The sequence below is a fragment of the Schistocerca serialis genome, chromosome 4, assembly GCF_023864345.2.
Source record: "Schistocerca serialis cubense isolate TAMUIC-IGC-003099 chromosome 4, iqSchSeri2.2, whole genome shotgun sequence".
Classification (NCBI taxonomy): domain Eukaryota; kingdom Metazoa; phylum Arthropoda; class Insecta; order Orthoptera; family Acrididae; genus Schistocerca; species Schistocerca serialis.
Window position 1 is genome coordinate 543,630,419 of NC_064641.1, and position 27,287 is coordinate 543,657,705.

At 43.2% G+C, this 27,287-nt stretch overlaps 1 protein-coding gene and 1 long non-coding RNA gene across 2 annotated transcripts; both read left to right on the plus strand.

Annotated features, from left to right (window-relative positions):
• LOC126475262 (uncharacterized) lies at nucleotides 1-27,287 on the plus strand. Its single transcript, XM_050102977.1, has 3 exons — nucleotides 1-14; nucleotides 12,250-12,321; nucleotides 26,331-27,287. Exons 2-3 carry the CDS (start codon nucleotides 12,288-12,290, stop codon nucleotides 26,618-26,620), a joined length of 324 nt encoding a protein of 107 aa, XP_049958934.1. The 5' UTR covers nucleotides 1-14; nucleotides 12,250-12,287; the 3' UTR covers nucleotides 26,621-27,287.
• Nucleotides 439-6,273, plus strand: LOC126475268 (uncharacterized). The gene is made up of 2 exons (XR_007586685.1): nucleotides 439-1,493; nucleotides 5,937-6,273. It is a non-coding gene; the product is annotated as an uncharacterized LOC126475268 (long non-coding RNA).

Below are 27,287 nucleotides of genomic sequence, written 5' to 3' on the forward strand. Positions count from 1 at the left end.
CGAACTGAAGGAAGGTAATGTTGACTTCGGTGCTTGTGTTGACATGCGACTAATTGCTCTACAGTACTTGCATCAAGCACATCAGTAAGTAGCATCAACAGGTTAGTGTTCATCACGAACGTGGTTTTGCAGTCAGTGCAATATTTACAAATTCAGAGTTGGCAGATGCCCATTTGATGTATGGATTAGCACGGGGCAATAGCCGTGGCGCGGTACGTTTGTATCGAGACAGATTTCCAGAACGAAGGTGTCCCGACAGGAAGACGTTCGAAGCAATAGATCGGCGTCTTAGGGAACACGGAACATTCCAGCCTATGACTCGCGACTGGGGAAGACCTAGAACGACGAGGACACCTGCAATGGACGAGGCAATTCTTCGTGCAGTTGACGATAACCCTAATGTCAGCGTCAGAGAAGTTGCTGCTGTACAAGGTAACGTTGACCACGTCACTGTATGGAGAGTGCTACGGGAGAACCAGTTGTTTCCGTACCATGTACAGCGTGTGCAGGCACTATCACCAGCTGATTGGCCTCCACGGGCACACTTCTGCGAATGGTTCATCCAACAATGTGTCAATCCTCATTTCAGTGCAAATGTTCTCTTTACGGATGAGGCTTCATTCCAACGTGATCAAATTGTAAATTTTCACAATCAACATGTATGGGCTGACGAGAATCCGCACGCAATTGTGCAATCACGTCATCAACACAGATTTTCTGTGAACGTTTGGGCAGGCATTGTTGATGAAGTCTTGATTGGGCCCCATGTTCTTCCACCTACGCTCCATGGAGCACGTTATCATGATTTCATACGGGATACTCTACTTGTGCTGCTAGAACATGTGCCTTTACAAGTACGACACAACATGTGGTTCATGCACGATGGAGCTCCTGCACATTTCAGTCGAAGTGTTCGAACGCTTCTCAACAACAGATTCGGTGACCGATGGATTGGTAGAGGCGGTCCAATTCCATGGCCTCCACGCTCTCCTGATCTCAACCCTCTTGACTTTCATTTATGGGGGCATTTGAAAGCTCTTGTCTACGCAACCCCGATATCAAATGTAGAGACTCTTCGTATTCGTATTGTGGACGGCTGTGATACAATACGCCATTCTCCAGGGCTGCATCAGCGCATCAGGGATTCCATGCGACGGGGGGTGGATGCATGTACCCTCGCAAACGGAGGACATTTTGAACATTTCTTGTAACAAAGTGTTTGAAGTCACGCTGGTACGTTCTGTTGCTGTGTGTTTCCATTCCATGATTTATGTGATCTGAAGAGAAGTAATAAAATGAGCTCTAGCATGGAAAGTAAGCGTTTCCGGACACATGTCCACATAACATATTTTCTTTCTTTGTGTGTAAGGAATGTTTCCTGAAAGTTTGGCCGTACCTTTTTGTAACACTCTGTGTAACCCACATTCAGCTAGTGTTACATATAGACCAGTTCAACTTTCTAGAAAGTGGTACACGCTAACTAAACATGAAGGGTGAGTTGACGCCTCTTAACCTTTGCTAGATTTCATTGTGAAGTGTACATCAGTATATACATTTTATAGAAACGATGTCACATATGTTCATATTGAGATATTCAAGATCAGCGGGTAGAAAATTTATCAGTCTTCATTCTTAGTCTCTAAATTACTTTATCTTAGAAACTCATCAGTAAAACTTGTTCATAATTGGTCATGATATATTCTATATTCTCCTATCAAGTTCTGACAAACAGTTTATTACGAGATAATTTTACGTGTTCTTCAAGCGCTTATAAGTTGTGTTTTCTGCAAGAGTGAACTGCCTTCTTCGTTGGCGTCCATGTTTGCTCCAATCTATTAGGTTGTAGTAATACGCTGCAGCAGATCATAAGAGGCAACTACGTTTACAGAGAAGTTGTAAAGTTTTTGTATATTCCTAAAAAACCAAACCCCATAAAGCCTGAAATCACTTTTCCTCTTGATCATTTTAGTACACAGATCATATATACTTCAGTCCTTAAAGTTTTGTTCATGAACTATTTCTTCATTGCTTAAACATTGTCTGAAGCGAGCATATTACTTTGTCAGTACTAACTTTTGATATGACAGGCAATCAGATTCAAACTCCACACATTAGGCGAACAAACGAAAGTAATGAATCAGTTCACGGAGCACTTTGCAATCTCTGTCAATAATTGCTCCTGAATAGTTAGTCTTTACATGTTTCGTATCAGGAATGATATCTTTTATAGCCGACTCTTATACGATGTCGTAAGTTATGTGGAAGGAATTCCAGTGTCTTCACTCGTACAGAATGCTCTCACAGAGTTTTGTTAGGGTATCACATCAACTTTCAAGAGCAGTTATATACTGTGCTTTTTAATTAATTTTTTAAGTTCTACAACTGTTATTAATTTTTCATCTAAAGTATATGAATTTGCCTGTGATTTCAAAACTAGAGTCTGGGCGTCACTGAAGGAACAGTACAGCATTTGTCTGAATAAATTCTGCAAATCACAGGGAACTGATATTGCGAATATGAGATTTTTTTAAATATTGCTCTCTTCAAACCACGCATAGTGCCGTAACAACAGCGCCTTTGTGTTTCCATGTATACAGTTCTAATGAATAATAAAGCCATATTTTATTTATATATCTTATTTTTAATGCTTAATAAGCACATAAAAAATCAATATATCAACCTAAAAACCCGACCTGAGTGGCCGAGCGGTTCTAGGCGCTACAGTCTGGAACCGCGCGACCGCTACGATCGCAGATTCGAATCCTGCCTCGGGTATGGTTGTGTGTGATGTTCTAAGGTTAGTTAGGTTTAAGTAGTTGTAAATTCTAGGGGACTGATGACCTCAGACGTTAAGTTCCATAGTACTCAGAGCCATCTAACTATAAACTTTCTCAAGCCATTGCTTTATTTTTCTTATTATCCCAATTTTAAGAATTGCAAGCTGAGCCGAACTCCCGTATTCGTAGCAAGATACCTATGGTACACCCCAGAGCGAATAACTTCTACTAGCTTTTGGTTGGCGATAAGATGCTGTTATGACGCATGGGCTAACATATGCTAACAGAGGGAAGTACACTTGGATATACAGGAGATACAGGGGTGGACTAAAATATGAAAAAACCGCCAGAAATACATGCTTTTGACCTAAATGCAGATACTAATCAAGCGTACTGGTTGCGCTGTTTTATTTGATCACGAGCGGCACTTGCATAATGTCCTTAGAACGACGTAAATGTCGATAGGGATGGAAACGGTGTTCTGTGTAGTGCTTAACGACAGAAAATCTGTGTCTTAAGGTAGCTGAAGTGTTAGCTGTTTCAACAGATAGCTATCGAAGATTTATGCAGCGTACAGGGAAAGCAGGAAAACATCATCCGATAAGCCATTGTTGTTGTTGTTGTCTTCAGTCCTGAGACTTGTTTGATGCAGCTCTCCATGCTACTATATCCTGTGCAAGCTTCTTCATCTCCCAGTACCTACTGCAACCTACATCCTTCTGAATCTGCTTAGTGTATTCATCTCTTGGTCTCCCTCTACGATTTTTACCCTCCACGCTGCCCTCCAATGCTAAATTTGTGATCCCTTGATGCCTAAGAATATTTCCTACCAACCGATCCCTTCTTCTAGTCAAGTTATGCCACAAACTTCTCTTCTCCCCAATCCTATTCAATACCTCCTCATTAGTTATGTGATCTACCCATCTAATCTTCAGCATTCTTCTGTAGCACCACATTTCGAAAACTTCTATTCTCTTCTTGTCCAAACTATTTATCGTCCATGTTTCACTTCCATACATGGCTACACTCCATACAAATACTTTCAGAAACGACTTCCTGACACTTAAATCTATACTCGATGTTAACAATTTTCCCTCCTTCAGAAACGCTTTCCTTGCCATTGCCAGTCTACATTTTATATCCTCTCTACTTCGACCATCATCAGTTATTTTGCTCCCCAAATAGCAAAACTCCTACACTACTTTAAATGTCTCATTTCCTAATCTAATTCCCTCGGCATCACCCGACTTAATTCGACTACATTCCATTATCCTCGTTTTGCTTTTGTTGATGTTCATCTTATACCCTCCTTTCAAGACACTGTCCATTCCGTTCAACTGCTTTTCCAAGTCCTTTGCTGTCTCTGACAGAATTACAATGTCATCGGCGAACCTCAACGTTTTGGACTTTAATACCTACTCCGAATTTTTCTTTTGTTTCCTTTACTGCTTGCTCAATATAGAGATTGAATAACATCGAGGAGAGGCTACAACCCTGTCTCACTCCCTTCCCAACCGCTGCTTCCCTTTCATGCCCCTCGACTCTTATAACTGCCATCTGGTTTCTGTACAATAATGCGGACGAAAGTGTGTGTTGAATGTCCGTGACGGACGGTCATTGAAGAGGATTGTGACGAAAAATAAGAGGAAGACAGCTTCAAAAGTCACTGCAGAACTGCATCTCGTACTCGGGAGCTCTGTCAGAAGCGAAAAAACATGAAGGGAGCTCCATAAGCCTGTAATTGAAGGGCGAGCTGCAATTCCAGAAATATTCATCAGAGATGCAAGTGCACATAACAGGAAAACGTGGTGCTCTAGCCGTAAAAACCTGGACTATATGGCAATGGAAGAGGGTCATTTGGATGGATGAGTATTGTTTCACATTGTCTCCAACTACTGGCCGCGTTTAGTGTCTGTGAGTGAACCAAGACGACAGAGCTCGCACAGCTCGCATCGACCAGTACTACTTTTGTGAGCATGAGGTTGAACTGTAGCATCTCATCTGGCAACCCTAGTCAGCAGATATCAGTATTGTTATTGAGCCTTATAATTCTGTCAGAGACTGCAAAGGACTTGGAAGAGCAGTTGAACGGAATGGACAGTGTCATGAAAGGAGGGTATAAGATGAACATCAACAAAAGCAAAACGAGGATAATGGAATGTAGCCTAATTAATTTGGGTGATGCTGAGGGAATTATATTAGGAAATGAGACACTTAAAGTAGTAAAGGAGTTCTGCTATTTGGGGAGCAAAGTAACTGATGATGGTCGAAGTAGAGAGGATATAAAATGTAGACTGGCAATGGCAAGGAAAGCATTTCTGAAGAAGAGAAATTTGTCAACATCGAATATAGATATAAGTGTCAGGAAGTCGTTTCTGAAAGTATTTGTATGGAGCGTAGCCAAGTATGGAAGTGAAACATGGACGATAAGTAGTTTGGACAAGAAGAGAATAGAAGTTTTCGAAATGTGGTGCTACAGAAGAATGCTGAAGATTAGATGGGTAGATCATATAACTAATGAGGAGGTATTGAATAGGATTGGGGAGAAGAGAAGTTTGTGGCACAACTTAGCTAGAAGAAGGGATCGGTTGGTAGGAATGTTCTGAGGCATCAAGGGATCACCAATTTAGTATTGGAGAGCAGCGTGGAGGGTAAACATCGTAGAGGGAGACCAAGAGATGAATACACTAAACAGATTCAGAAGGATGTAGGTTGCAGTAGGTACTGGGAGATGAAGAAGCTTGCACAGGATAGAGTAACATGGAGAGCTGCATCAAACCAGTCTCAGGACTGAAGGCCACAACAACAACATTGAGCCTTTGTGGTCCACTCTGGATAGAAGGTAGCGCGAATGCTATCCACCTTCAACACCATTGCCTAAATTTGGCATTATTCTACGGAAAGAATGATACAAGATTCCCTTGAAAAACATACATTCCCATTCCAGGGCGACTGAAAGCTGTTTTGAATGCCAGTGGTTTGTGTTTCCATATTTTTATCCAGGCCCATTATACGTCACCTACTAAAGCTGAACGATTCACTTCTATTTCTCCTTTTTGAGAATTGAACGTAAATGAAATTTGTATTCGATGTATTGTGCTACTACTACTTGAACTTTTTCAATGCTGACGATCCTGCTTGCTCTGTGTATATTGGCAGCCCTGACATTGGCTGACCCCCAATGTCCTGCTCACGCCGGAGCCACGCCCAAATACTTCCCTGAGGAGTCGGACCCAAACGGCTTCTGGGAGTGCAGCAATGGCGTAGCCATTCACGAGAACTGTGCTTCAGGACTCTTCTGGAGCAGCAACATCAACGCCTGTGACTGGCCTTAGGCGAACAATTGCAACACCTGAAATGTTTTCTTACATATACTGTATGTAATACGTCTAGCGAAGATATTTCAAGACAGATCCTAATGTTTACAAACGCTGATCTTATGTAACCCAACAGTGAAGTTCATGGTGAATAAACAACAATTAAATGGTTTATCAAATGATTTAATTTAAATGCTTTTTGTAGCACTGTAGTGCAGTGATGAGTGAAATGTGAGGCTTCTTTACCAACCATAAAAGAAAATTCTGATAATTAAAAGCTGTTTTAGAAGAAAACAAAAAGCGGAAGTTTGCTAGAGAATGACTGGAATTAGCTCCAGCTTCGCTTATTCGAATTTTCAACACTGTAATGTACTAAAGAATATGCAAGACATACATCTTCTTATCCTCACCAACACTGTGCAAGAGAATTCCGACAACAACAGCTTGACAATCTGATATTTATTTACTGTATAACAAAACAAGTGAGAGATGTACACACTCTGCGTCATTGACGACATCTTTAAAAAACTAAGCACTCACATACTGTTTGGTGATCGAAATTAAATGGTGACATGGCTTAACCATGTGATGTACCTTCATTCACAGTTATAAAGGACAAGCTCGTCTTGGCCTATTTCGCTTCGTTACCCTTCGAGAATCTCTCTCCACTTTTTGTGCGATCTGCTGATCGAGCAGTAAGACACATTCACCTTATCACAAAAATGTTCACAGGAGCAAATAAAAATATATTTTTCGACACATCATCTACAAATACTAAAAAATATGCTACTTTGTCATCTTTTACGTTTTACATCACTTTTCTCTTCGTCTATTTGGTTGATGATATTAAACACTAAAAATCGCTCACTAATGAAATACCACTTTTGTAATGTCCCTAAAATATATTGTTTGAATTTTCGGAAATTGCTAACATAATGGCTCGAAATTAGTTTAGATTAAAAACTTCTAAGACACATTGCTTTCCTATTTCACTTCTTAAAGCCATATTCGATTTTTCGCTATCTTTCCTTATTACCTTTTGCTTTATTATTTGTGGCTAATGTAGTCGGACATGCCCATACTCAGAAAACATGAAACGTCTAGGAAATAGCACTGAGCAATTCCATCTCTAACACTGGATACCATTCAGAAATATTGAAAATCATTCTAAAACATCTAACCCAAAATATACGAGAGTTTCAAGACAATTGCGAACCTTCGAAAACTCTGAAACATAACGAAGAGTGGAGCACATGCATGAAACTTCATGGTCGTTATGTTTAAAAGCAATCTTGATATTTACAGTACATTTCCAAACAGAACAAAATCATTTCAAATAGTTCTGCTTTGAATAACACGTTCCCCCTCTTTAACACCTGTGGGAGGAAAAGAGATATCTGGGACTTCAGCCACTCCTTACCCCCATAACATTCACAACACCAAAACCCTATCGAACTTCCTAATGCACATTGGAATTCTAAGAAACATATAAACACAAACACTCACTGGTAATAGATAGTGGGTAGCCGGTCGTGTGGTGGAGGAAGATAAAGTGATTTGTTGAGAATTACAGATACACATTTGTTAACTCAAATATTCCAGAAATGACTTAACACATCCATCACTGTGTAAGAGATGTATCAGTAACTAATTAACCAACTGCTGAAGATACTGCAGCGTTTTACGAAAAGCCGAGTGTGCACTGAAGTATTACGAAACCGTACCTTTCCACCTCCCCCTAGTGCCTCCAACGAGCTACTTACTTCTTCTGCACACGCGAGCATAAGCAGTTGTACATGTCACAGCATAAATTGGGCAGGAACGTTGCGTTTCTGACTACTGAGGGACAAATCAGTGGGAACTTAATTTTGCTCCAATTCTCATAAGTCTCCGGCATCACTGTCATGGCGCTCATAAACAGAAACAAGTGGCAATATTCTGACAAGTACAAAGGAATGTACTCCCATTCTGCTATAGAATAACATTTATTTTACTTTATTATAACAGTCTCCAAAATATTTCAAAAATCTTGCGCGTTCACTTTCAATTGCCACCACTTACATTCATTCTACCAGCTTAGAGACGTTATTGATCTATAGAAAATATCATGTTTTCAGACGACTTCATTAGTTGAAACAAGACGAAAAAGCATGGGTGATATCAGGGCAAAAGCAGGAGTATTCAAGACACTGAATCTTACTACAATAAAATGGACTACAAATTTTTGACTAATGCATTGAACGGTTGTCGTAATGAAAACCCTGATTGTCGAAACTCGATCTCACATGGCCTTAGGGGCTTCCGTAACCTGTGGTTGTTTATTTTGTACATAACACAGTTCTAAGTGACTGTTATTTGCCACTCTAGTACAAATCTTTTGAAAAACATTCTCCTTTTTGACACATCAAAATTTTCCTTCTTCCACGTGTGTAACCCACCATCTGTATTGTAGTGTGTATGGTCTCCATACTAATACCAACCCTTATCGTTGACTGTAGCTTAGGGGCTCTCATAATGAATAACAACGTGTCATTGGTGTTATCTTGCTGGAAAGAAATTCACTATATCCCTCGAAATTAGTAGCTGGTTGACTCAAAATAAATAGGAACTCTACTTAGGACGCTCCCTTCACCTACAAGTCGAAATAAATCTCTCTGCTCCACACGTGAGTTGGTTGGAATAAGAGTCAGTCTAAAACGGTAACTGAAACAACACCCTAAACTAATATCTGCATTGAAATTTTGGAGAAATTGTACCTACATTGATGTTAAAAAATCACACTACACATACCCACTACCGATACCGTATTTTACTGACTATAAGAAGCGACGGACTATAAAATGCACCTTAATTTTCGAGCAGTTTTTTTAAATAACATTTTTAAAGAATTCTTAATTTATAAAACTCAACTCGCCTTTAAAATCCCTGATGCTGAATAATAAAGCAATAAAAAGATCGTATTTTCACTTCATACTCTTGTGGAATCTTCTGAGATATGTTGGATTTGGTACGCATGCTAAGTCCATGACACTTCATAAACATGTAGCACCAACCAACTCCACTCACAAAGTATGTTACAGGATGATAATTATTGAACTATATGAAAACAACGTAAATTAGTCACAAACTACGGAGTGCACACACTTTGTTCAACATGTAAACGTCACTACAGATATTTGGATTTAGGTTATGAGATGTTCAATATGCCCACCATCATTGGGGATGGTGTGGCGCAGACTAATAGCGAAATTCTGCATGACCCGTTGAAGTTAATAATGGGGATGAAATCATCTGCAAAACCCTTCACGTACATTTCGGTAGTCACCGAGCCATCAAGGAATATCGCACCGATTATTACAATCACCGGTTCAGCGTGAACAGACTTCTCGATAGCGGAATGCGGATTCTCAGTCCCCCAAATGCGCCAATTTTCTTACTGACGAACCCATCCAAATGAAAGTCGGGTCTGCCGTTGAATTAAACCATACAAGCACATGCTAATTCCCATCATGCCCCGCTGCCAACCATGCAGTTTGAACGTCCTAACACAAACATTTCTGAAGTTATGACGATTTTATTTCATTCAGTTCAATAACTGTAGCGCTACCTTACGAACGTGAATTTGAATACATTTTTGTGTTAATTCCAGTGCCATTTTGACGGCGTCCTTGAATCCATTTCAGTACATCACTTCTAGTTTTGGCCATTTTGTACTCAGTCCTCTATTCGTACATTTAGTCTTATTTTTTCAGTTCTTCTTTACTAGCCCGCCAATCGTGAATGGTTTCTCCTGTTGGCGGAGGACCGAAATCCTGCTCAGCTGCTCTGCCTTTCCATGTTCTTCTGCGTATGCTATTACTTTCAATTTATAGCCCTCATCATATGAATACCTATTATTTTTTGCATTACGAAACTAGCTATTAATAAAAATATTCTACTGTTATCGATAACACAAATCACTTTCAAATTCGCTACCACCGTAGACTGCAATGACGCGTCACAGACTAGACACTCTTTTGGGTTTGTGATGGCAGGGCGGGAGGGAGGCACTGTTAGCAATCTTGTGAATCCCCGCAACTCACGTTCCCCTTTTTAAGACTGGAAATTTTATAATAATTTCTAGTGTAAGACGCATCTGAATTTTGGAGGCAAATTTTCGAAGAAAAGACTATGTGTCTCATAGTCACTGTGCTAAAAAAACTACTGCGCAAAGAGTAACACCACGTCATCTATAATTTGCAGCTGTATGTTGCGGGATATAAAAGCAACACGAAACAGTTTTGTAAATTACCACAGCAGAGGTTAAAAACTACAACTGCACACGATGCTCGGGAGATTTACATATCAATGAATATACTGGAGCATTTTTCACACAACGAAGTATAAATCAATCATCTCATATGAAATGAACACACACAGAACTCATTTGCAAGATTGTGAATGATGACACTTATTTCCATCCAGACGGACAGGGCGGGAGATTCACCTCCTCCTCCACATCCATCTCCTCCTCCTTCCTCTCTGTCTCGAAGAGGAGACTTTCAACCTTTGACCAGAGCTCCTCATCTTTGTATAGTAACGAAAATAATACATATATTTAAATAAATTTATTGAAGGACATGCATGAGTCGAAATGCCTGGATATATTTTCAACTACACGGAAAGCGTGCGAGATCAGATTCAGTTATATTAAACACAGTAATGTGCTGGCCATCAAGCAGCTCTGCATCCATCTACTTCTCCTCCTCCTTTGATAGTTGTAGGAGTTTGGCTGACATAATTCGTTCCCGTCGAAATTGGGAAACTGCGATTTACAAGTTGTCAGTACATTTTAGATCTCCATCAACACACGCACAGACACCCCGATCTTTATTCATGTAGCTGAATGTCCGCAGGGTTGGTATGAAATTCATGTGGAAAATCATTCCTTTCCTTCACCACGGATGGACGAGTGATGGTGCACTGCATACTTCCAATTCTCGCCATCACTACTCTACTCTCATCTGAGAAGCTGTCCCAGTCCCTATGCTCTTAACCAGTTCGAAAACGGTTCAGGAAACGTTGTGTGATAGCGGAATGACCACAGTTCATTACACGTGTTAGTTCTAGAGTACCCTGATGCAGATGAGTGTAAGTGAATTCGTTAAGCGATCTTCATCAAAACTTGGCGAGTCAGTAATGCTGAAAACGAGAAAATCATTTTCTTACCGTTCCCTGTCCAATTTCGTTACCACCACACGCAGCGCAAAATGCTTCCAGTTGCTTCCGCTGCTGTCACCTCTCTATTGATCTGATTTACAGCTGACGGTGGTGTAAGATCCAAAGACATTTCGAAGATGGAATGCCGAGTTTCACATGTAGCGGGTAATAGAGAGGACCATCTAATGTTTTACTAAGCCTTGAATCGATCTGTTGAACGTGCTTGGATAGTTAAATTGATAAGGGATTTGCTAAGTAAAAGGAGCTGTATCGTTTCCCTACACAGCTTACTGTAAACAAGTTACAAAGAAGTTACATGTCAATGCCGTTTCCATTTATGTCGACAGTGCGTGATTCCTAAAGGAATCTATGTGTTACGTTAGTTCACTTGTGGTTGAAAGCAATACTTTACGGCTAAGAGCAACACTGTAAACGAAAAAAAATTACATCACTGCTGGATCTATTTCATAAATCTTTTATGGATATCGGTAACCTTACCCACTATGTTACACTTACTAGTGATATATCCTAGTTATTTTCGTTTAGGTTGAACATTCAATGTCCTGTACCAAGTTCCTGCTTTAGTACTGTATCTACTGCCTTTAAGATACGTATAAATCTCTCTGTGCTCGACAATATCAGTACTGTGTTTGACTCAAGAAATGTCTCCAGATTTTGTGTACCCTTTGTTTTATACCACGTGCATGCAGTACTGCTTAGTGCTCTTTGTAGTTACGATAACCAGTCACTACATGTGAGGTCCATAGTGAAAGTGATATGGTCTGGCCTGTTGTGAACAGGTGTTTGTGGCAGAGTTTACTAACACTCAGATCAAAATTCATAGCGGAATGTAGCTTGTATGTGTGTGTGTGTGTGTGTGTGTGTGTGTGTGTGTGTGTGTGTGTGTGCGTGTGCGTGTTTGTGAGTGATCCATACAGCTAATTTCGTTTTATTAGTTTACAGATCCCGGCATCCGCCCTCGCCACAAACACAGATGGACGAACCACCACGGTGGTATTTGCTGCCCGGTGAGTAGTAGGAAGAGGAGAAGGAGGAGGAGGCGGAGATTGATGTCGAATTTTTGCGTGAACTCATAAAAATACACTAAAATAAATAAGGTTTTATTTTTATAGAGAAAATGCTGTTTCTTGCGTCACCCTCTCTCTTACTTACCTGGCATCTTCTACGAGACCAGTCCCTTACAGCAAAGTCGTCCACTGCAGCGCATACCGCTTCCTGCAGACCATGTGTGTTCAGGGCGCTTTGTTGCCTTAGTAGTACGTCTTGTGCTGCCTCTCGAGTCGTTAATTTTAACGTAACAACACTCAGCGCTGTGCGTAATTGCTGCACCAACACTGCTGCTGTCGAAGACGGGACTGCCGAGACAGATTGTGTCGTACTGCTCTCAATAAATACGTCGGTTTGTCGCACAGCTTCCCCCCCTCTATTTGAACGAGCCCCATCTTCGTACATCACTATACATTCCCAGGTTGCACTATAACTTGAGATCATTGTCATTTGCTATCCCGACATTAACAGGCGTAGACATGCTGGTCGTTAAGTGACACGTACTGGTGAACAGTGACGACAATACGACAGCTCGACACTGCGTAGTCGGTGTATACCAATCCTGTGAGCCCACATCTGTCCGTATTAAGCGATTGATCAGTAATGCAAAAGTACCATGTGGATGCTGCTAGGATCGTATAGCTGGGCAAACTACTTTCGAATGTGTGACGCAAAAAACAAAGCTATTTGGAAAGACAACGTATTTCTTCTGGAAACATGGGTGTGAATTAGGGTATGTATGGATTTATATAGGCAAATTTTTACTCGATCAGCATGTGAGACTGGGACGAAAGGTAATCGATAATATTAGTGTGATGTACCCTCCAACATGCCGCTTGCAGTGTATTTGTTTTACATACGTGATGTTCGAAGATGACGAAGTTGTCTGCAAGCAGGCACGAAGACCTCTGGTGGAGTTTGTAGTTGAGCTGGATATGCCTAAATCTATTGCACATTAATAGGACCATAAATACCGTATACTGTCACCGGAAGCGTTAACTGCCGTAAGACTCTTAGCAGTAAGCATCTAGAGCGAGCTGAAGTAGAATGCATAGGTCAGGCTCAAATTCATTTGCTTGGATTTTTAAAGGGGCTGTGATCCACCCACTAAGAAGTGACTGTCTAGGAGCCGAGTGACAGCAAATCCCGTCGGTATGTCAAAACAGCAAATCCGTCGGTATACCACCTAGAGACTATGGCACTACAGTTCGGATCTAAGTATAAAAGATAGTAAGATGGCTGCCGTTTCTGGAGGAAACAATGACGCTGAATCGTTCCGTCTTGTACTTGTTTGTTAATTGGCTCTCGATATACGATAGTTGGATAAGTGTGTAACTGGTGAGTTTGGCTCTGAGCACTATGGGACTTAACATCTGAGGTCATCAGTCCCCTAGAACTTAGAACTACTTAAACCTAACTAACCTAAAGACATCACACACATCCATGCCCAAGGCAGGATGCGAACCTGCGACCGGAGTGGTCGCGCGGTTCCAGACTGAAGCGCCTAGAACCGCTCAGCCACACTGGCCGGCACTGGTGGGTTTGCTTCTAAATAAATAATTATCAGTACAGATATGTTGTGTTCCAGACGGTATACCGTATCACGATCGGATCACTATCGAACAGAGTATGGGGGTAAAAAATTAGCAATGCTATGAGTAAGTCCCTAATCTTCCTCTACTCTTGCGAGATTGTTGCGCTATTGTAAATGATTCAATGGGTAGTGTATTGAAAATTCTGTGATACTGTTAGATGCTTTCTCTGTCAGTATGAATACGAGACAGTGATGTACGGATGTAGGGAAACGATGGTCAGCTGTTGTTCACAACGCACTCATGTTTCGGTTTGCAGAAAGCATTTCGCCTCAGCGCTCAGGAATCTCACGCTAAGCCAGAACACTTAGCTTTGGAATCCTGCAGAATGGGCAATGTCAGGAGAGGAGGACTGTACCCTTCTAAGTTACTCTTTCTACATTGTGTCGCTTCTTCCTGCTCAGGCACACGCTGTCTGTCAAGCAAGAACGGACATAACATAAATAAAAGACGCGAGAGCTTTTTAATTTTAAGTACGCCGATTATTCCTCGATAGATATGTGATAACGACGATGTGGTGGGAGAGTTTTGCTACCGGGAAGCTATGGTATGCTTTGCGAAACGACACCAAGCTGGTGTGGGTGTGGACCTACCATGATTTTTCGGACGTTGTACACATTTAAACGATAATCACAGTAGCCGTCGCATATGTAATGCTGTTGGAAGTAACGTTATTGTGGTTAGTGTTCCGATATATCACAGACATGTGCGAGATGTGATCAGCCTACTATTATGGTATAAAACTACGTATGTCTACGTATGTAAGTGGTGATGGATTTGACGTGCAGAATTGGGATCACAGCGTCTTGATATGTATATCTGACCGTAACGGTGATAAACTCATTTCGAAAACACCCGCATAATGTACCAATGGAAGAGTTCAACTGGATCTGCTATATTGTACAAACTGGGCAGGCAATACGGCTGTAACATCATGGATATGCGGGACATTCTCTTATCGGCTCCCCTAAGTAGAGCCACATATGTTCTTCGCAGCACTATCGACTGCGAGGTTTACAACTGTACATCACCTCATGACTTTTCAACCCTTTCGTACGCGGTAGCGCAGTTGATTATCACATGATTCCAGACGCCTGTGCTTTACAACACTTACACTGGTGTCCAAAATTAAAGCGACAAACGGAAAATTTTCAAGGTTGCATTTATTTTGCCACAAAACAGTATTAACAGGTGATAACGAAATACAAACAATGTAAAGAATACAGAATGTAAACAACTGCAACATGCTTAACAGCAGAGGAAAATGTTCTTCGTTTTTTCCAACTTAACAGATTTGCACACAAATCCTGACAACTGGTTAAACGTTAAAGTGCTCACTATGAGGTGTGACCAACCCTGGCCGCAATACAGGCCTGATAACAACGGAACATGCGTATCTATGGTGTAAAAAAAATCATGAATGTCATGTTGAAGCAACAACGCCCATTCTTTCTGTGGAGCTGCTCGCAAGTCTTGGAGAGTGGTTGGTGGATGCTAACATGACGCAACTCGTCTCCCTAGCGCATCGCAGACATGCTCTATGAGATTCAAATCGGGAGAGCGAGCAGGCCACGCCATATGTGCGGTATCTTCCGTTTCCAAGAAAGATGTTCAGATGTGTGTGAAATCTTATGGGACTTAACTGCTAAGGTCATCAGTCCCTAAGCTTACACACTACTTAACCTAAATTATCCTAAGGACAAACATACACAACCATGCCCGAGGGAGGACTCGAACCTCCGCCGGGACCAGCCGCACAGTCCATGACTGCAGCGCCTAGACCACTCGGCTAATCCCGCGCGGCGTTTCCAAGAAAACATCAGCCACTCGTGATCTATGAGGTCGAACATTATCGTCCATCAATACGAAGTCTGGGCGCACAGCATCTCGCAGCAATCACACATGAGGTCCTAAAACCTCGTCACGATTTCTGATTCACCTAAGCAATTTCACGAAGAGTTGTTCGAGTGGTCAACATAATCAATGCCCACACCATTAGCGATCCTCCTCGATATCAGTCTCTTCGCACAATGTTCAGGTCTCGATATCGTGTTCCACATTCCCTTCAGATGCGAATGTGTCGAGAATTACTGTGCAGACCAAATCAGGACTCATCTGTGGAAAGAACATTGGCGCACTATTCGACTGTGTAGATGGCATGTTGACGACGCCACTCTAGACGTTCCCTTCTGTGAAGACGCGTCAGAGGCACACATGCAGCAGGTCTCTGACAATAAAGGCCACTCTTTCGAAGCCTTCTCTATACCGTTTACCTCGATACAACACATCTAGTGGATGCTGCGAGGCTAGGTGACAGTTTCTGCGCAGTACAAAAGGGGTACCGTCGTTCCATTGCAGCCAAATAACAGTCCTCTCTTTTTGATGTGACTCGTGTTCGGCCCTGCCCTAGTCTTCGGGATACAGTTTCGGTCTCTATAACCTGTCGCCACATCCGAGATACAACAGAACGATTCACGTTAAGCCATCGAACACATGTGTTTGTAATTCTCCTGCTTCCAATTTTTCCATGACAGAGAGTCCGGTGGACGTCTTCTCTGTGTCATACTGCGCCGCCTGTGACTGTGCACACAGCGATTGTGGATGTGGGACTACCCAGCAAACACTACTTTGTTTGATAGGTGCCCTGACGTCATAGTTTTCGACGTTTTCCGTTGACCGAAAAGACGTATACAGTGCAGAACACGACCGTATGTACATCTGTTGACAGTTTGTATGATTATATCGTAAATCAGACACAGTACGAGGAAATAGAGGTTTGTTGTTTTCATTTTGGACACCAGTGTATTTGAGAGAGTCTCGCAGGGATACAGCACCTTCAGGAAGCGCTGGCTGAAAATATCTGCAGTCTGTTCTCGAATCTGATTGGCTGGAAGATATAAATAACAAAATAATTTCCTAGAACAAAGGAAAAGTCGAGACACCTAGTCAGTGTGAGTTTGGACATATGATAATTTTTTCGGACCCTTTATACATATAAACAATAATTTCATTATATGTGTTGGAGTGAAAATTTACTGTGGTCTATGTTCCGCCATATGCAAAGAAAATGATGTGGAAGGGATGTGAACTAACTGTGTCCGGTCGTAAGGGACGTATAGATTTGACATAGAAAATTGCGATTTCAACGCATTTTCAGCCATAGGAGTACGGAATATTTGACGTGGAAAATTATGTCTAGCCATAAGGAGGATGTAGATTTACATAGAAAATTGATATTTCTAGAGCGACAGTCATCATGAAGAACTATTTCTTATACTTCGCTAATTCTTGAATGTTATATAGGTACGGAATGAGGCTTGGCTTGCTTTCGACTATCGTGCCTATTTGAGACAAGCCGTTACAAGTTTCTCTCTAGAAGCCTCTTGTTCGACTGTGAGGTATCCTGGCGCCCTACATATTTCTCGTCTTTATTTGGTTGAGAGAACATCGCTTGTGATATGTTGTTTGCATCAAGATGGTGAAACACCGGTAGTAGAGGCATTTTCTCGTTCTCTGGAGATGAGAAGCACAGTCGATTATGGGCATTAAAATCTCAGATAACTTTGTAAAGTATAAGGATGATCTGCAATCTGTTATGTCATTAACATTGTTATTCATTAAAAAATACGAGTGGAGCTACTAATTTTCTCTATTTTCCAGTTTGCACGTAACAATCTTCACAGACCAGATTAGTCTGTGGTTATTCAATTATCTGTAGCACATCCCATGCTAACGTTTCGGCTCTCTAGGTATACAGGGTGATCTTTTCCATCGTGTACAAGCTTTAGCGATCGATCGATGAGAGAATACGGAACATAAAAGGTCTACTGAACTTATGTCCGGAAATGCAAGTTTTCCATTCTAGATACCATTTATTCTGTCATCCTTTGTTACAGAGACTGCAGTCTAATACGCACTGTACCACACAGCCCCAGTTATAGTTCGTGTTGAAAATGGTTTCCATGTGCCTCAATGCATGCATGTACTCACCATAACATGATCTGTCTCACACGTTCACATTGACCTGGCTGCATCCGAACAATGTCAAAGGCTCCAGTGTCTCCACATCTGGAATGGGCTCTGCATACACGATACTTTGAAATGGATCCATAACCAGCTACTGCACAGGTTGAGAAACGCTGAACGAACAGGCCATGCAACTGGACCCCCTCGTCCACTTCATTGATTGAGATGTGTCCAGATGTTAATGGCGAAGTGGGGTGGAGCACCATTAAGTAGCAGCCGCATAACCTTACGAATCATCAGTGGCACTTCTTCCAGCACGGGAGGAAAAGTCACCCACAAGAAACGCCGATAGTTCCAGCCTGTTATGCGATGTGGAAGGAAGACTGGTCCCAAAATACGGTCGCCAAGTATCCTGGCCAACACATTCCAGATGCACTGATGCTGATCATTCGCTGTCACCGTACCATGGGGCTTCTGCATACTATCCCTCAGATGACTGTTACGAAGTTGAAGATAACACTTTCCATAACGGCGGCCTCATCTTTGAATAGGATGGCATAAATCCTGGAATCAGAATTGCCTGGTGAAGAAACCCGCGACAAAATTTCTTCTGATGTGGAAAGTCTATCGCTAGTAAGCCCTGCATAAGGTATAAGTCTTTTGTCTTTTCTCCTGAGTAGGACAGTGCTTATGGTTATTAGTTACAAGACTTAGTTTTTTCTTTAGCGGTTTTCTCGTATGTAGGACTGTGCAACAAATTTCATTGTCTTTTGAAACATGTGGCCTAACGGTGCAACGTGAGCCGGCACTGAGACTCGGGGCACCTGGCCAGCACAGTGTACCACCTCAGAGCTGGGAGTGGTGGCTGATGCTACGGTCAGCGCCAGCCAGTTAACACGGGTGGGGGAATAAATTTGTGCATGTCCAGAAGACTCTTAAAATCCAGGTGTTTGAGAGTACAGTTTGGACATTAATTTATGGTGTGGCGGCATGTAGATGCGTAAAGTTCTGTGATGTTGGTTATGTTACCCTCATACATTCCACAAATGAATTTGTGATGATTTCTTTCCAAGCACAATACAGTAGTGAACTCTGTCTCTCAGTGACAAGGAGCATGCTACAACATTGGCAAGGTGTGTCCTTCGCGAAAGTATGCTGTTGTTCTAGACTGGCGACAGCTTCTGTTTGCACACATCCATGTATACACATGAGGTCAAGAGCATATTTGTTTGGATCATACATAATGGATCACGTCACTCTTGTGAAATCATAATAGGACTCCGCATGCCGCCTCATGCAGGAGCCACTTGGAGTGCCAAGCTGCCATGCTGTAGTTCTGCTGGTGGCTGTCAGGTAGCGAGGCAGTCGGCAGCGCTTGCTGCGGCCTTGCTGCAGGCTGCAGTCTCACGCAGGGCATTGAGGGAGCAACACCACCACCCCAACATGACTGAAACCCCCCCTTCCCCCCCCCCACCCCCCCCCCCCAACCCCCGCAAACCCAGGACCTTGTGCTGAGCCACTCTGTGCAATAAAGACAAATTACGAGTGTCTTGTGTAATAATAGTAGTTTCTAACTTCCGCTGTGCTAGCATCTGCTAATTTACAAAGCTTTCAGCGTTGTTTTTCTATCTCACAGCATACAGCTGTAATTTACAGATGATGTGGAGTTACATTTTGTGCAGTCGTTTTCTTAGCACAGTGTTATTTTCAGTAGCAGGTACGTGTCATTAGATGATTTAACATCACTGCAGTTCCCGGTTCTACATAATTTCTATGCATACATCAGTTTAGAGGGTTGTTTTAGTTACTGTTTTAGATTGAGTCTTTTTCCTGCCAGTTCACATGTGGAGTAGAGCGATATATTTCTACTTGTAGGCGAAGGGAGCGTCTTTGTAAAGTCACTATTTGTTTTTAGTCCGCCTGTTAGTAGTTTCGAGTAGTATAGTGAATTTTTTTTCAGCAGAAAAACACTAGTTGTGCGACATCGTCAATTTTGAGCTGTATTGCGATTTTAGGCACCCGCTGTGCAGCACTATCCATGCAGATGGATAATTAGGAGCCATCTATAGTTTCCCTAACCTTCCTCTCCAGCAGCTCAGCACAGATTGACTGTTTTCTGCCATGTCCAAGAGAGAGGTGGTGGTGGGGGTGGGTGACATCATCAGAGTGGGGGAGGGGGCGGGACTTCCACATTGCTGCACTCGCTGGACAGTGTGGCTAAGGTGTTCAGCCTGACTGGGTTGCCTCCAAACACGTCTCCGACGACTGTCTGGTTGAAGGAATATGTGACACTCATCGGCGAAGAGAACGTGATGCCACTCCTGAGCGGTCCATTCGGCATGTTCTTGGGCCCAACTGTACCGCGCTGCGTGGTGCTGTGGTTGCAAAGATGGACCTCAAATTGGTCCAAATGGCTCTGAGCACTGTCGATCTCATTTTCTAGACGTTTGTATTTCTTTTTGCCTGCTTCATTCACTGCATTTTAATATTTTATCCTTTCATAAATTAAATTCAATAACTTTTCTGTAACCCAAGGATTTCTACCAGCCCTGCCTCCACTATTTCATCTCTCAAAGTTACCCATTCTTCTTCTACTGTATTTCTTTCCGCCGTTGTTGTCAGTCGTTCCCCAATGCTCAGAAAAATGGTTCAAATGGCTCTAAGCACTATAGGACTAGACATCTGAGGTCATCAGTCCCCTATAACTTAGAAATATTTAAACCTAACTAACCTAAGGACATCACACTCATCCATGCCCGAGGCACGATTCGAACTTGCGACCGTAGCGGTTGCACGGTTCCAGACTGAAGCGCCTAGAACCGCTCGGCCACACAGGCCGGCTAAACATCGACCTCGCTGTGGACGTCGGGAGTGAAGTTGCGCATCATGCAGCCTGTTGCGCATAGTTTTAGTCGTAACACGACGTCCTGTGGCTGCACGATAAGCATTAATCAACATAGTGGCGTTGCTGTCAGCGTTCCTCCGAGCCATAATCCGTAGGTAGCGGTCATCCACTGAAGTAGTAGTCCTTGGGCGGCCTGAGCGAGGCATGTCATCGACAGTTCCTGTCTCTCTGTATCTCCTCCATGTCTGAACAACATCGCTTTGGTTCACTCCGAGAAGCCTGGACGCTTCTCTACTGGTACAAAGTAACAAAGCGGACGCGAACGAACCTCGGTATTGACCGTCTAGGCATGGTTGAACTACAGACAACACGAGCCATGTACTTCCTTCCTGATGGAATGACTGGAACTGATCGGCTGTCGGACACCCTCCGTCTAATAGGCGCTGCTCATTCATGGTTATTTACATCTTTGGGCGGGTTTAGTGACATCTCTGAACAGTCAAAGGGACTGTGTCTGTGATACAATATCGACAGTCAACATCTATCTTCAGGAGTTCTGGGTACTGGGTTCAAATGGCTCTGAGCACTATGGGACTTAACAGCTGTGGTCATCAGTCCCCTAGAACTTAGAACTACTTAAACCTAACTAACCTAAGGACATCACAAACATCCATGCCCCAGGCAGGATTCGAACCTGCGACCGTAGCAGTCGCGCGGTTCCGGACTGCGCGCCTAGAACCGCGAGACCACCGCAGCCGGCTCTGGGTACTGGGGTGATGTAAAATTTTTTTTGGTGTTTGTATATAGATTTGCCACATATTTCTACAGGTTATTGTACAGTCAGTGCTATTGCAGCTCCAGTCGGTATCTGAAAGCGTTTCGATGGTCTACAATGGGGTCTAAAAGATGCCCTTATGCCATTGCATAATACCCAACTAAAATGCAAATAAAATTGACTCCTGAAGGCAACGTCTCCCCCCTTAGCAGAGCAGCGCCCTTACGATGAGGTCAGGATAGAGTCTAGCCAGAAAGAGTTTTGCCCATTTCGAGATCTCTCTGAAGGAGTCAGCATTGTAGCATAGGATCAGGCTGACAGTTATAGTTCTGATGGATTTGTTCAGTTAAATGTGAAACATTATACTGTAAGAGAACAGTTCGTTAATTAGTGGATCATGTGAAGCTCTGGTAGTCCAAGACCTGTAAATTATCCAGTACTGCTGTGGCACAGAAGAGAGTCGAAGTTAAGTAACGCTTTCATTCATTTATGTAATAAAGTGAACATTGTTTAATGTGTTCTAGTATGATGAGCCTCCTCCCAGAGCAATCAAAGAACTCACGGTTGTGTCTGCACGAAAGTAGTTTCGCCTGGTCACAACAAATAAAGACAACGTTCGGCATTTTACTGGCTTGTACGCTCCCCTCGTGTTGCGCGCGTCTTTTTTTCCTAATTTTGTTGCTCTGATTCTAGTTAGTTGTTTATTAGTGTGTATCCTATTATATTTCAACATGTCTCAGCCGCCACAGGAAATGTCTGTAACTCAACTTGCACAGTTTCGGACACAGCAGATAGGAGCCTGCTCCTCCCTGTTGGACAACTGTCCTACTCAGCAAACAAGGAACACCGTCGCTGGTAGTTGCTCCAAAATATCGCCCATACCACACCCAGGACTCTACGTAGGTAGGTTTTGAGGTTCCATGTATATCTTTGTTCGTAGTGTGGGTAGTGCACCAGAGAGTCAGTCTAATGTACGGAATAGTATTCAAGTAGTTCAGAAGGGAACTCAGAGAAATAGAAACAGGAAAGACAGTAAGAACAACAGAAGTTAAAATTTTCAACCTCTTAGCACATGGAGTGTGTTACAAAACTCTGGGAGGAAATCGTGTCCTCAGTGTTTTCAGAGGCATGATCAGGATCTTCCGTGCTGTAATGCTAGTTGTTTTTGACGCGGACGTGAGGGTCACATTCAAACCGTGTACTTACATGGAAAGCAAGGCAAGGGCAACAGCTGCTGTCGTGTCAGCGCACGCTCGCCACAGCTTCGCTGACAACAAATGTTTACGGTGTAGGCGACGTCACTCACTGAGGTGCGAACCAAACCAAGTACTCTTCCACATCACGTAATTCCTCTGCTGCAATACGGAGTTACTAGTGGAATACCAGGTAATTAAATTGCAGTTGCACACTGGTGCTTCTGTTTCCTTGAAGAATAAAGAGACTTATACCAGAATCGCTAACCCACCGCTACAGCAGCCTGCTTCTGTTTCGTCTGTCTGCAGTGGACAAGAAATTCCAGTCTGTGTCATTTGCAGTCTGTCAGCAACTTGTCTGGGTGTGACAAAGTGTGTTTCATTTAATATACTTAATTCTAAAAACAGTTCCAAGATATTTGTGTTAGGTGGCTCAAATGGCTCTGAGCACTATGGGACTCAACTGCTGAGGTCGTTAGTCCCCTAGAACTTAGAACTAGTTAAACCTAACTAACCTAAGGACATCACAAACATCCATGCCCGAGGCAGGATTCGAACCTGCGACCGTAGTGGTCCTGCGGTTCCAGACTGCAGCGCCTTTAACCGCACGGCCACTTCGGCCGGCTGTGTGTTAGGTGGTTCAAATGACTCTAAACGCTTTGGGACTTAACATCTGAGGTCATCAGTCCCCAAGACTTAGAACTACTTAAACCTAATTAACAAAAGGACACATCACACATTCGTGCCCGAGGCAGGATTCGAGCCTGCGACCGTAGCAGGTTCCGGACTGAAGCGCCTAGAAACGCTCGGCCACAACGGCCGGCTTTGTGTTAGATCTATTTGATTTGTTTGTGCATTTAGAACAATGCGTTACAAATTAGTGTTTCGGTGTCTCACAATAAAGTTTCTGTCTTGTGTGATAAGTGCAGGTAACTATTTGAACCAAGTAAAAGGAAGGGCTAAAGACTATGAAGCTCGCGTCACTTCAAAGACAATACACAGGCGCGATTTTTTTCGCCCACTACCTGTTCCCCATGCAGCACATGAGCAAGTTGCTCAGTAATCACAAAGATGGCAAGCTAGAATGGTTATCAAACCCATTTCAGCAAGCCAATGGGTATCTCCTTTGGTCATTCTGAAAAAGCCATCAGAGCTTTACGTTTTTGTAGGACTTTAAGGCAACAGTAAACGCACAAACATTTGTGGATTCTTTTCCTCTTCCACGTCCAGAGGAACTGATGGACGGACTGGCACAGGACAGATACTTTTCAAATGTAGATTTGCGAGAGGCATATCTGCAGTTACAGTTGGACGAACAGTCCAAGCAATTCTTTGTGATAGACAATCACTTAAGTTTGTTCCAGTTTTAAACATTATCGTTAGGAAGTGCTGAGTTCCTCGAATTTCTCAATGGTTACTGGAACAGTGAACAGCTAGAGTCCGTTCTTGTACTATCTGGACAATATTGTCTTCACAGGTCCTAATCCTGTGGAACATTTGGCAAATTTAAACTTTTTTTTTTCAAGTTGTTTTAGCTGCAGACTTAAATTGCAGCAATGGCAAGTGCTATTCCCTCCAGGAAGAACTCAACTATTTAGCTCACACAGTAAATGCACAGGGTATACATCCAACGACGTCGCACTTAGCTGCAATTAGAGACCTGCTGGCACCCCATAATATTACGGATCACCAGCTGTGGTAGTGGTAAGTTCCTATGGGACCAAACTGCTGAGGTCATCGGTCCACAGACTTACACATTACTTAATTTAACTTACGCTAATGACAACACACACACCCATGCCCGAGGGAGGACTCAACGTCCGACGGGTGGAGCCATGCGAACCGTGGCAAGGCGCCCTAGACTGGTCGGCTACCCCGCGCGGCTCCTGTCATGGGGAAGCTCACCTATCATATAAAATTTATTCCTAAACTGCGCAAATTGCTGCTCCACTTAATCGGTTGTGCCAGAAAAATGTTCCTTTTATGTGGTCCAAAGAATGCCAGAAAGCATTTCAGCAACTGAAAGACTCATTGTTAAGTAGTAGACATCCGACACACTTTGACACAGCTATGCCGGTCTTGTTGGCTGTGGATGCATTTTCTTATGGGATCGGAGCAGTACTTTCCCGTAAGATAGGTTTTACTGACAGACCTATTGCTTTTGTCCCGAAAACTCTTAGCAGAGCACCATGTAAGTAAAGTCAGGTTGAAAAAGAGTTGCTCACCATTATCTACGGTGTTACAAAATTCCGTCAGTATTTGCAGAGTAAGAAGTTGTATTTGCTGACAGATCATCAGCCTTTGATAGCCGTGTTCAACCCTGCCAAGCCTGACCCATTTTAGACAGCGCAAAAATTGCAATGTTGGGCTCTGATATTGTCTAATTATCAGTATGAGATGTTGTACACGCACACTGCCTAACATTCAAGGACTGAAATATTGTCTTGTTACCAGTTGGTACCAACACAGCATTTGATTTGTCTGGAGGATTTTGTTTTCAAGCCGATTCTCAGGATATTGAGTCACTTCAAAATTTTCGACTTTCGGCGTGCTACCGCAGTGACACAGTTCCTCAGATTGTTTTGTAATACATGTGCCATGGGTGGCCATGCTGTTTGGAAAAAAAGACACCCAGTAGCGCGATGCGATTTTTCACATTGTCACATGCTTTCCAGCGCTCAGGTGTTCTCCTGTTCCAGACACATGTTGTGATTCCTCAATCCCTACAGCACTAAGTTCTATTTCTACTACACAAACGTTATTGGGGGTGTAGTTTGTACAAAGCACCTGGTCGACCGTCATTGCACTTGGCATGACAGTGACGCTCGGAATGAACAAAAGTGCGCTCGTTATAAAGTTTGTGCGGAAAATCAGTCAGCTCCGTGCAGTGCTCTTTTAAGTGGCCACGTCTTTCCTGACCATGGCAGTGCATTCATATTGATTTGATGGATCAGTTCTGGAACACGCGATAGTTGTTACCGGTAGATACTTACAATAAGTTTCCTTTTGTCCGCTTACGTCCCCGTGACATCCACCACTATTGCAAATATGATATCGGCTTTGGCTGTTATTTTTTGTCTCGAATGTTTTCTTGATGTCATGGTCTCAGAGAATGATCCACAGTTCAGGTCAGCCATTCTCCAACATTTTTGTGCTGCCAGTGGCATACACCATGTGACCACTGTATGTGCTCACCCACAGTCTAACGCTGACGTTGAACGGTTAGTTCGAACGTTTCTCCCACACACGGGACCAGGCATCGAAAATTTTTGTGTCCTACTATCACTCCCTGCCACCTGATGGGAAGTCGCTGGCGTAATTATTACACGGTCATAGTCACGGTATCCTGTTACATCTCCTGCAGACGCCACCGCAACAATTCATTCCACTAGGTGGCACAAAGTTTCAGCAGCAAGATAAAATCTTTTACAAAGCCTTTGGGAATCAACAGCGTTGGGAGCATAGAGTCATTACAGAGCGACTGGACACTTCTCATACATCACCCACGGTTCTGCTGGGCTCCTGCAGCGCCACCTAAACCAGCTGCGGTGCGCATATGAGTATGTCAGTGATACTGTCACAGAATATTTGCCCGCAGATCGAGAACATCGCTGGGGCACTCATCTGCAGTCACAGCCATCTCTCTACCAGTTACTGTGGGTACCTTCCCCTGTGGTGCCCATGGAGATCGATGACTCACCGCCACCGCCGTCGCCGACGCCGCCGTTTCCACCCGCCGCTGACGTCACCTGCACCGGCACCTGCCCAGCTGCCCGAAACGGTGTCCGTGAACGTCCCATCCCCAGAAGGTCATCACGCCACTCCAGGAGATCATGTTGCTGTCCAGCCACCTACAGTGTCTATGTCTCTGGATGCAAGCATGCATGATGGTCTGGTTTTTCAGCTGGTGTTCCCAGGGGCCCTCATGGTGGATACAGCTGTGCGGGCAGCGAGGCGCCATTAGCCACAATTCCCCTCCCTACCCCTTCATCTGTGACCACATCCAGTCTTCCCTCCCTGCCGCCAATGCGTGCCTCTGCCCTTCATGATGGCGGTGCAGAGGTTTTTATGGGGGGAGGGGGGATTGTGGACTTGCACAGAGATCGCGTTGCCACACCAAAGTCGTCACACAGACATTAGTGAGGTCTCGCTACATCCGCAGTGACGTATGAGACGTGCTCTTGAAGACCACGTCTCCCCTCTCAGAATAACAGCGACCTCTCGCTGAGATCAATGTAGAATCAAGCTAGCAAGAGCTCTCCCCAGTTCGTGACCTCATCTGAAGGAATCAACTACATAGTATAGGACTAGTTACACTTCTGATCTATTTGTTCATTTAAGTGTGGGACAGTTTGTTAATCTGTGCACTAAGTGATGCTTTGTTAGTCCATAACAGCTGTGAATTAGCCAGCACTCATGTGACAAAGAAGAATGTCAAAGTAAATCTCTTATTCGTCTATGCAATAAAGTAAACTAATGTTCCATGTGTTCTAGTATGATGAGCCTTCTCGCAGAACAGTCGATGGATCCACAGTTGTGGCCAGACGAAAGTAGT

Coding starts and splice junctions, on each gene's coding strand:
- LOC126475262 (XM_050102977.1), top strand. CDS start 12,288: ATGGACGAACCACCACGGTGGTATTTGCTGCCCG. Junction 12,322..26,330: donor ACGGTGGTATTTGCTGCCCG/GTGAGTAGTAGG, acceptor ATTTGCCCGCAG/ATCGAGAACATCGCTGGGGC.